Here is a 12,181-nt window from a genome sequence, read left to right on the forward strand (position 1 = left end):
TATTAGGAAACAGTAAGTATGGGAGTTGAGTATGTGGACAATGGATCTCTTAAAATTCTAAGCCCATGAACTTTATAAAGTCTTTTGAACTTCAAGAGTGCATATATCGGTTTGAAGATTGCTGATTCACTGCTCCATAAGTCCCACCTCTAACTCAGCTGGCTTTAGCAAACACTGAGTGACATGTTCTCTTGCTCCCCTTTTTTAAAATATTCATCAAAATGCAGTCCACAATCTATATTCACTTTCTTACCTCTACTTATTCCTCAATCATACAGTAAGTGTAGACAGTAATTCATTCACATAACTCCACTGAACTAGCTCATGTAGGAGTCACAGACAATTTCCTAATTTACAAATCCATCTACTTCTTTTATTGCTCAAGTGGCTGGATTTATTTGCAGTATTTGACCTTGGTGACCACTCCATTTTTCTTGAAATTCACTGCTCTCTGAGACTCCTGCTTTATGCCTGCTTTTCGAGCCTGTTTTCCAAGACCCTGTTATACTGTTGGTCCTAAAATATTGTTCTGCAAGGTTTCTGCTTTTTCTCTCATTGAACAGCTCCACCTGGATGATCTAATCCACCTCTCTGACCCCTCCTACATCACAACTTCTGTATCTCCAGCTCAAACTTTTTGACCAAATGCATCTGTTTTACAGCCAATGTTTGTCAGACAGTTTCACTTTGCTGTCTTCTACACTGCCTCAAAATGGTAAAATCTGCACTTGTTATCTTTCCTGCCATATTTATGCCTCTTCCTGGAGTCTCAAATTTTAATGAATGCCACCACCAAGCCTTCTAAAACCTTAAAAAATCCCAAGCGTCCTTCTCAATTCTTCACACTTCACTTTCATGAGTGACCAAGTCTTATTGATCAAATCTCTTACACATGTATCTTCTCTATTCATATCTATTAACTTATCCTTTTAACAAACATTTATTACACACCTATTATGTTCCAGGTACTATTCTAAACACAAGGAACAGAATGTAAAGGCAGACCTGTTCCTTGTATTTTTAGATGTGTGTGTGTGCGTATACATATACATATACATGTGTATATATGTATACATATCCTTCACTTTAGGTTTGTAATATATAAAATTTCTTCAATCTAAATTTTTAAAAGATTATTTTGCCAAAAAAAAACAATAGAACAGATTGATGAAACCAGGAGCTGATTCTTTGAAAAAATTAATAAAATTGATAAACCTCTAGCCAGACTTATCAAAAAGAAAAGTGAAAGGACCCAAATAAATAAAATCACAAATGAGAGAGGAGAAATCACAACTGACACCACAGAAATACAAAAAATTATAAGAGAATATTAGGAAAAATTATATACCAACAAACTGTACAACTTGGAAGAAATGGATAAATTCCTAGAAACAAAAAAACTACCAAAACTGAAATAGGAAGAAATGGAAAACTTAAATAGATTGATAATCAGCAAAGAAATTGAAACAGTAATCAAAAATCTCCCAACAAACAAACGTTTGGCTTCATGGGAGAATTCTACCAAAGATTTAAAGAAGAGTTAATACCTATTCTTCTCAAACTATTCCCAAAAATAGAAATGGAAGGAAAACTTCCAAATTCATTCTATGAAGCCAGCATCACTGTGATACCAAAACCAGACAAAGACTCCACTAAAAAGAGAACTACAGGCCAATATTCCTGATAAACATGGATACAAAAATTCTCAAATACTAACAAATCAAATCCAACAGTACATTAAAAGAATCATTCAACAAGACTGAGTGGGATTTATTGCTAGGCATTAAATGGGTGGTTCAATATTGGCAAATCAACCAATGTGATACACTACACTAACAAAAGAAAGGATAAGAACCATATGATCCTTTCAATAGATGCAGAAAAAGCATTTGAAAAAGTACAACATCCATTCATGATAAAAACCCTCAACAAAGTAGGTTTAGAGGGAACATACCTCAACATAATAAAGATCATATATGAAAAACCCACAGAAAACATCATCCTCAATTGGGAAAAGCTGAGAGCCTTTACCCTAAAGTCAGGAACAAGACAGGATATCCACTGTTAGCACTTTTACTCAATATCGTACTGGAAGTTCTAGCCACAACAATCAGACAACAAAAAGAAATAAAAGGCATCCAAATTGGCAAGGAAGAAGTCAAACTTTCACTATTTATAGATGACATGATACTCCATATAGAAAACCTGAAAGATTTCACCCAAAAACTGCTAGAACTGATACATGAATTCAGTAAAATCACAGGATATAAAATCAATGTACAGAAATCTGTTGTGTTTCTATGCACCAAAAATGAAGCAACAGAAAGAGAATTCAAGGAATCAATCTCATTTACAATTGCACGAAAACCATAAGATACCTAGGAATAAATCTAACCAAAGAGGTAAAAGTTCTGTATTCTGAAAACTACAAAATATGAAAGAAATTGAAGATAACACAAGAAAATGGAAAGACATTCTATGCTCATGGATTAGAAGAGCAAATATTGTTAAAATGTCTATATTATCCAAAACAATCTACGCATTGAATGTAATCCCTACCAAAATACCACCAGCATTTTTCACAGAACTAGAACAAACAATCCCAAAATTTGTATATAACCACAAAAGACCCCCCAAAGAGCCAAAAAATCTTGCAAAAGAAAAGCAAACCTGGACGCATCACAATTCCAGACTTCAAGATAGATTACGAAAGTGTACTGATCAAGACAGTATGGTACTGGCACAAAATAGACACAGAGATCAATGGAACAGAATAGAAAACCCAGAAATGAACCTACAACTATGGTCAATTAATCTTTGACAAAGCAGGAAAGAATATCCAATGGAAAAAGATAGTGTCTTCAACAAATGGATTGGAAAAACTGGAGAGCAACATGCAAAAGAATGAAACTAGACCACTGTCTTACACCATACACAAAAATAAATTAAAAATGGATGAAAGACCTCAGTGTGAGACAGGAAACCATCCAAATCCTATAGGAAAACCAAGACAATAACCTCTTTGCCATCAGCAGTAGCAACTTCTTACTAGATATGTTTCCTGAAGTAAGGTAAACAAAAGCAAAAATAAACTATTTGGAGTTTATCAAGATGAAAATCTTCTGCACAGTGAAGGAAACAATCAACAAAACTAAAAGACAACCTATGGAATGGGAGAAGATATTTGCAGATGACATATCTGATAAAGGATTAGTATCCAAAATATATAAAGAACTTACACAACTCAACACCCAAAAAAAACCCAGTTTTAAAATGGGCAGAAGACGTGAATTGACATTTTTCCAAAGAAGACATCCAGATAGCTAATAAACACATGAAAAGATGCTCAACATCAGTCATCATTAGGGAAATGCAAATTGAAACTACAATGAGATATCACCTCACACCTGTCAGAATGGCTAAAATTAATGACACAGGAAACAACAGGTATTGTGAGGATGCAGAGAAAAGGGAACTGTCTTACACTGTTTTGGGAATGCCAACTGATGTACCCACTCTGGAAAACAGTGTGGAGTTTCCTCAAAAGGTTAAAAATAGAACTACCCTACAATCCAGCAAATGCACTAAGTATTTACCGATTTGAAGGAATATAGGCACCCCATGTTTACAGCATCATTATCAACAATAGCCAAACTATAGAAAGAGCCCAAATGTTCATCAACTGATGAATGGATAAAGAAGAAGTGGTATATATATATATACAATGGGATATTACTCAACCGTCAAAAAAATGAAATCTTGGGGCACCTGGGTGGCACAGCGGTTAAGAGTCTGCCTTCGGCTCAGGGCGTGATCCTGGCGTTCTGGGATCAAGCCCCACATCAGGCTTCTCTGCTGGGAGCCTGCTCTTCCTCTCCCACTCCCCCTGCTTGTGTTCTCTCTCTCGCTGGCTGTCGCTATCTCTGTCAAATAAATAAATAAAATCTTTAAAAATAAATGAAATCTTGCCATTTGCAGCAATGTGGATGGAGCCAGAGAATATTATGCTAAGTAAAATAAGTCAGCCGGAGAATGACAAATACTGTATGATTGCAAATATGTGGAATTTAAGAAACAAAACAAATGAATATGGGAGGAACAAAAAAGAGGCAAACCAAGAAATAGACTCTTAACTATAGAGAACTGATGGTTACTGGAAAGTGGGCAGGGGGTTAAGTAGGTGATAGGTATTAAGGAGGGCATTTGTGATGAGCACTGAGTGTTGTATGTAAGTAATGAATCACTAAATTCTATACCTGAAACCAATGTTACATTGCATGGTAACTACCTGAAATTTAATAAAAACCTGGGGCAAAAAGGATTGTTTTGCCAAAAATAGTTAGGGGTATCTATCTATTTGATAACTTTAGAGATATCAAAATGTTAACAGTTGTGGAACACCTGGCTGGCTCAGTCAGTAGATCATGTGACCCTTGATCTCAGCATCATGAGTTCAAGCCCCTCATGGAGCGTACTTAAAAAAATGTAAAATGTTAACAGTTTTATTAGCAAAAAATTTTTGTATACTAAAGAAAACAGAACTCATATGAAATAACTTTCATAAATATTCATCTATTATTGGCCTATGAAGATCTAACCTAAGGCATGTTTTCACTATTTAATATTAAGATGAACTTTATGTTCTAATGAATCAAGGTCATGCCAATACAAATCCAAACCCTGTGATGCTACGTTGGGTAGTCAGAGTTAAAAATATTTAACTTATGAATTACTTAACACATTCTCTTAACAGAAAGCTTATCAGTCAACATGGTAAGCTAGTTAGTTATTGCTCATATCCTTTAAAGCATATTTATAAACTAGGTTACACAAGGGGGAAATGTTATATTTTTGATCTTTCTATTGGCCAAATGTCTTTCATAACTTATTGAAAAACAAAGCTACTGACTGAAAACCCAAAATACAATACAGGAAACATATTCATTGCTGTCATTCCTGTGTGTGATTGCTTTCTTTTTCTAGTCTCTTGATGTACATTAGCACCAAAGCTTAACTAATTGAAGCAGCTGACATTAATTTGAATAGGTACAATAAAAATGAACATTTGGGTAGACAATAATTCTTATAACACACAAGAGATTACATTATTAAATCTAAATGTCACATCATCATCCTTGGAAAGATAAATAAAAATATGTTTGAACAAGCAAGGATTTCATCCTTGGGCACCCAACAACATTCAAATTCACAGTGTTATGCTGACACCTAGTGGAATGAAAACAAGATCCAAGTGCTGCCAAAAATTTCCTTCTTGGCTTTTTATACTTAAATTAACGTATAGACTAAATAATACAAATACGCATGATACACATATTCTAAATATATGTCAAAAGAAAACATAGCTTTTGGCCAATTTGGTAAGAAGTTACTTGAAAGCAATCGGATTCTATTAGATCTCAAGTAATAAAACTTCACCAAATTCTATGAAAATTAAATTATTTAAAAGTAGCCATGGAGTTTATTTTTATTTTGATCCAAGTTTTTTTACACACCAACAACATTTTAAACTTTTTATTTGCGTATTTTAAAATTGTGCATTCCAATAATTAAAATCATTTGAAGAAAGAATGGCACTCTGATTAAACTGCATTATATAGCCTGCCTGACACCTTGGACCAATTTAGTATTTACTGGTTACCCCCCACACACACACACACTTCTTCCTTCACCAACAAGTTCTTTTCCTTTCCCGCCAGCCAGACAGGCAGATGGAAGAGGAGGCTCAGCGTTTATGGTCAGTAGTTCAGATTCTTTGATGAGAAAAGGGGCAGCAGTCATTTAAACTCGATCTAAGCTCTTTTCATCTTACGAAGTTAAACAGCTCAGCAAGTAAAATAAGAAGGCAATGCTTGCAGACTGTACAGCACATATTGGCAGCCCAGTCCTCATTACGATTCGCCTGCTTGCTTCTCCGGTTCAATCGTGTCTTTTGAAGGGGTTTCTATCTTCTTCGATTTCGATTTATTGAATTTCTCAATCTCAGCCATATTATGTACGTCAGACATGGTTGCAGAGGAAGCCAAGTCTGGTCTGCATGGTGGCTGCTGTCAAGCCTTTATCAGAGTTTTAAATGAACATAGTTTAAAGAATCAATGCTTGTTGAGACAAAAGTGGCCTCTGGACCCTCTACTCCCATTCTCCTTCCCCAGCAGCAAATAGTTTAAAGTATGTCGGTTGATTTTTTGTGTCTATTTTTTAATTTTTTTATCTTCAAATAACTTCTTAATTTTTCATTTACTTCCCACTATGCAAGTTAAGGATTTAACCTTTTCTCACCTCTACCTCACCACACATGTTCACCCTTCCCATTCTCTCATTTTCCCAAACCAGGTCCATCATGCTTTCAGTTAGGTCACTATTCAGTGTGTTAAAATATCATCATTATGTAAATACTGATCAGAGTAAAGCTATGATTAAATTTCAAATTTCTGTACAATATTTTTATTCCTAGAACTGATCATTGTTGAGGCAGTATTTGTTTTCCCCTTAGCCTGGGTTCCCTAGAAAACAGTACCGAAGATAAAACTTGTATGCCTGCATGTTCCTGGGGGGTGAAAACCTTAGGGACACAGGAATAAAGGAAAGGAGAGAGGGGCAGGAACATAGTGCAAGCAAATACGAGGGAGTGAATGACTGAACCAGTCTCCAGCTGATATCAGGTGCAGCTGATGGCTCCCTCTTGCAGGACCATCTTCAGAGTCTATTTCAGAAGGACTGGTGTGGGGGCAGGGAGGCAACTTACCCACCAGTTCTGGCCTCCCATTAGTCTCCTCAGGGATGTAAAAATCCCAGCATTGCCAAGCCCAGTTGTAACGGTTTGCCTGTGTTTTTACCGGGTTTCATATTGAAAATCCCACCTGCCAGAAATCCAACCTCAGTTCTGGGTGAGCCAAGATGGTTGGTCACCCAAAGGACTCACACCTAACAGCAACAGATCAGCCTGAGGAATGGAAGGCTTTAGCTGAGGTGCTGGCAGGTTGGACCCACATTAGAAAAAAGCACCCAACAGCCAACAAAAAGAGTTGTGACCAAGATAACCTGAGGTGGTTATATTAAAGGTCTGTTACAGATTACTTCTTAATTTTCTGTCCCTTAGGATTCATTCACCTAGAAGCTCTGCATATCATGCCAAAAATAAGGCAGATCGTGTATTCATCCTATCAGTTTCATTTTCTTGAAGAAACAAATCTGCTGGAGTTGTCTGAACTGCTCCAGTCTGGACTATTTTTCTTCTCCTTTTTATCCTGAAGATTCCTTCCACCTATATCTTCTGTTAGACTTCCTGTGTAGTGTAGACTGTGTCTCTTTATTTGTTTACTTCTGTGTTTGGTAGAGCACATACTCCAGTAGCTTCCTGAGAAGGGACAAATTTGATGGAAGTAAATATTTTAAAACCTTGCATGTCTGAAAATGTTTTTATTCTATCTGCATACTAACTTTGGCTAGGTATGGACTCTAGGTTTGATACCACTTTTCCTAGAATTTTTAAAGCATTGCTCCATGCCTTAGAGCTTCAGTGTTGATGAGAAGTAAAAAGCAATTCTGATTCCAGATCCTTTAGGGTCTCTGTCTCTATCTCTCTCTCCCCTCCCCATACAAACACACAATATAGAAACTTCTTCTGTCCCAATGATGACAAAATTTCACATTTGTGGGCCTCAGTGCTAGGCACTCAGGGCCACTGCATAAAAGCATACAGATGTGCTTCGCACAACTCCACCTTTGTATACAGGGTTCCCCGTTGGAGTGGTTCAATGCCCAACGATTACACCTACCTCAGCAGATGGGTTACATTTGATGAGCCCTTTGCAGTTGGTTAACTCATGCCTTTCAGTTCCAGAAATTTGGGAGGGGATTATTTCTTTAATGTTTTCTTCTCCTTTCTTTGGTCTCCTTCTGGAACTTCTATTAAATAGATATTAGACCTCTTGTACTGTGTCTTAAGGTATTATCATCCCACTTAAATTCAATCTCTTTGTTTCTTGATGGTGGTGGTGGTGGTGACTTAGGTTTTGTTTGTTTTTTTGTTTTGTTTTTTTTTACCATGTTTGTTTTATTTGGGGAGAGATTTCTTCTGCTCTTAACAATCCTCTCGAGGTTTCTTCTGTCTTATTTTAAATTACTAAAAGCTCTTTTTTGTTCTCTTACTATTTCTTTATTGTAACTTTTTGTTCTTTTTTACTATTTCAACAGACTTAACTCTCTAAAAGGTTATGCAAAACATTTTATGTTTTCTTCCCCCTGCAGAGTCTCTGTTTCTTCCTCAAAGTTTTTTTGCTTTTAGCTATTTGATTTCTATTTTTATATTAAAGGCCTCTCTTAGGTTTCCTATTTTGTGTTCATATTTACCAGTTCATTATTAAGAGTGGGTGATGGAAAGCTCTAGATCAAAACTCTGAGTATGCAGGTGGGGCTTGTTGACTCTATCACTGCAAATGATCTAGCCAGGCCATGTCATTGTCATCAGGAGGCCTGTATTGTATTGTATCGTATCATATTGTATTGTATTGTATTGTATTGTATTGTATTGTATTGTATTTAGGTCTTTCATCTAGGACTGGGCAGATTCCCTAGAGAAGATTCAACCTTTTTTCTTCTTCAAAAGTAAATGCCTGGGGTCACCTGGGTGGTGCAGTCCTTAAGCGTCTGCCTTTGGCTCAGGGCGTGATCCCGGTGTTCTGGGATCAAGCCCCACATCAGACTCCTCCGCCGGGAGCCTGCTTCTTCCTCTCCCACTCCCCCTGCTTGTGTTCCCTTTCTCGCTGGCTGTCTCTCTCTGTCAAATTAATAAATAAAATCTTTAAAAAAAAAAAAAAAAAGTAAATGCCTGACAAGTGATCTAGCTGTGGATAGAGTAAGAAGCTGGGATTCAGCCTCTAATATGCATATGTTTACTTAATACCTGTTTTCAGTATGATGCAAACATCCTTGAGTATCCTCAGGGTTCCCCAGTGTAGAGCCCTCCGTGTCACCTCCTCCAGAGACTAAATCTCTGCTGATTTACCTGGAGGGAGGCAGTTATCTAAGTGTTCAGAAAGAGGAAGTGGAACTGGGATATAATTCCCTCCTTAGGAGGTTTCAATCCATTTTTTCTATTTTAGAGTATCATTCCACTGTACCCTCCAACTGCCAGAGGTAGCTGAGCCAATAAATCCTTAGTCTCTTTTGCAATTCTTCAAGGTAAACTGAACTAATTCTCATCTTTTACAACACAAGCTAAGTATACAGCTTTTACCAGTTTGCTACAATGTCTGCTACTCACTCATTGGTCATTTCATTTTCCAAAATTATGTTGCTTTTGTCTCCACTCTCATCTTTTGTGAGTTCATGCCTTTTAAAATATTCTCTTCCTATATAGCCCAGTGGAGTTTTGGAAGGTAATTAATTTGCATCTTTAATTCACCAAGCAGCAAACTTATATCTCTATACAGTTAATAGATTTTTTTTTTTAACCACTTAGGTCACTAAGAAGAAAAGCCCAAATATAATGCAGATATGGATTTATAAGGGTTTTAATTCAACAGAACAAAAAATGATGTCTAGAGTCCAACTGTCCACCTCTCAACCAAATTATCTGGGAAACATTACAAGTTCATGATTGATTCCTCAAATTTGTGCCTCCAGAAACACAATTTTATTGCTAGCTCATAATTTCTCAGTCCTTTGGCAACTAGCTCATACTAATAAAAACAATGCACAAAGGACTGCTGCATAAAAAAGCATCATAATTTATTAACTTAAAGTAAGAAACATACTATCAGTTGAATGAAATATTCAAATTTTATGGGTTACAATTCTATGATGAAAGTGCAGAAGGCCAAAATAACAATAATGAGGTTATTTTAAAAGAATTAAACATTAATTATTAATGGTATGATGCTATATTAGTTTGATGTACTCTTACAATTTCTCAATTTGCCAGTTAAACCAGTGTCAAAATTCTTAATTATAAATAATTCAATATAAAAGAAATTTCATAGCAATTAAGATATGAAAGGGGGGAGGATATTGCTTTAAGACACATCCAAACTGATATATCCAGCTGTTTAGTATGTATCTCTATTAAAAGTCCAACAGGTACCACAATCTTAACACATTTAAACCTAGACTCAAAATATTCTTGCCCAACCCTGCTCTTTCTTCTGTGTTACCTAGCCTAGTGGTTTGAGACTTATCTTTGGGTCTTCCCTCTATCATCCAAATCCTATTGGTTTCTAAGACATTTTGATTCTGTACCTGAGACCCATTATTTCTTTTATATCTCCTCAACCGTTAGGTTAACACAGAACCTAATTTTAGTTACTCATCTGGTCACAAAAAAACACAGAGACTCACTGAAGCTAATTCAAGCAAGAGGATTTATTGTTGTGAGTGTTAAAAGATAAACTGAGGCACGTCAAAATTTTCAAGAGTTTATTTGAGCATACATTGATTTGAATCAGGCAGCACCAAACCAAAGATTAGGAGTGCTCTGCCTATGGGAGCTAGGAGGAAAGATTTTGTAGAGAAGACACAGAAGCAAAGCAAGGAAATTATTTGATTGGCTATAGGTTAAGTAGTTACTTTATTTGGGAAAGTCTTGTTAGCTGTGATTGGTTTGTTCTTAAGTTTCATTTTCTCGGGTTTAAGTGCGTTGACTCTGCCTTAGGTTTTGGTTTGTATAATGGCCTCCTTGTTTAACTACTTTGACATGAGTAAGTGGGGAATGACAATAATCTGGAAGGAGGGACTATAATAGGGATGGTCCTCTGTGAGATTAGCGTTGTAGCTCTGAAGACATTGGCAGCAGGAGTTCACAAAGCTATACTCTAGTACTCTGCCATTAGTGTGACTATGCAGCACCTCACAGATCTGCTTATTACTATCTTCTCCAGAAACTTCCCTTTGAACATTAGCTCAGTTTCCAAAGAGGGAAGCCTAGTTCGTCTTCATGAACCAGGCCAGTAAATCAGACTGTCTATGAACCCAGTGTCCAATCCTGTCCAAATAGCTGTAAACAGGGATTCAGTGGTGCATGCTGGCCTCCATTCATTGGATACTCTGGACAGGAGAATCACTGTGGGGTAGACATGGATGAGCAGTGAAGTCTTCCCTTTTTTTTTTCTTTTTGCCTTACTTATGCTAATATTGCCTAGAGATATCTAGAACTACACAGTGGAGTTCAGGAAACAACTTTTGGGAATCAAAAGATGGGATAGTATTCACATGACTATTCACTCCAGGGCATCATCTCACATTGAGATTTTCCACATGGGTTAGGTCAAAGTACTTTTTTTTTTTTTTGGCTGACTATGAAAACATACACATACACACACACACACAACACATTTTCATTCATTTTTCTTAGAAATGTAACATTTTTCTATTTATGATATTCTTACGGCTTTACCCTGAGAATGTTGGGTGTTGTCATTTGTTACAATGGCAATTTCCAATAATATAGTCAAACTATAAATCAGCTGAGTTCAGTTCCTGTTATGCAGTTAAGAATAGTGCCAAAATGACATCAGAAAAATTACCATCTGGAGGGTAAAGAGAAGAGACAGACTGAATGTATTTTCAAGTCAACAATGAAACAATTAAGACAAAAAAGACACTTTTAAAATGTTAATTTAATTTTTTTATTTACATAGACCCTAATGTCAAATATTTAGGCTGGTGATATTACAACCCATGCGGTCCACAAGAAATAGTCTTCAATGAATAAGATACTTCAAACATCGTAAAAGATCCATTACATTTTGGGACAGCTGTAATTGTCCAATATTCCTTCTTATAAGGAACCAGTCTGCCTCTCTAATACATCAAGCCCTCTAGAATGGCATAGATCAAAGTGATACCTTTTTACATGTGTGCCTTTAAAAAGTATTCCTTCTTAGTGTTCTAAGAACCTCTCCTTAGATGTAGTGCCTAAAGACTTCCAGATGCAGTTAGTAACTAAAACAAAGGCATGTGACACTTTTTGACTCCTTTATAGCATAAAGATTAAATAAATGCAAAACAGTAAAAGAAAATCTGGAACACTGATCTGCACTATTTACTGAGAACTATACCAGAGGAACCAGGGAGATACACCATGTAGACTATATTGCTAACAGAGGAACTAGTCTGTAGAAATCAATGACTCTAACCCCAACTACATGAGCTGCCCCAACAGTAG

The 12,181-nt window shown here is 36.4% G+C and overlaps 1 protein-coding gene across 1 annotated transcript; it reads right to left on the reverse strand.

Moving 5' to 3' along the window:
* Positions 1-5,909: 5,909 nt before the first annotated feature.
* Positions 5,910-6,038, reverse strand: LOC103659657 (thymosin beta-4-like). The gene has a single exon (XM_008687237.2). The coding sequence runs from the start codon at positions 6,024-6,026 to the stop codon at positions 5,910-5,912; it is 117 nt and encodes a 38-aa protein (XP_008685459.1). The 5' UTR covers positions 6,027-6,038.
* Positions 6,039-12,181: the final 6,143 nt, after the last annotated feature.

The sequence above is a fragment of the Ursus maritimus genome, unplaced genomic scaffold (assembly GCF_017311325.1).
Source record: "Ursus maritimus isolate PB19 unplaced genomic scaffold, ASM1731132v1 scaffold_1, whole genome shotgun sequence".
Taxonomy (NCBI): Eukaryota; Metazoa; Chordata; class Mammalia; order Carnivora; family Ursidae; genus Ursus; species Ursus maritimus.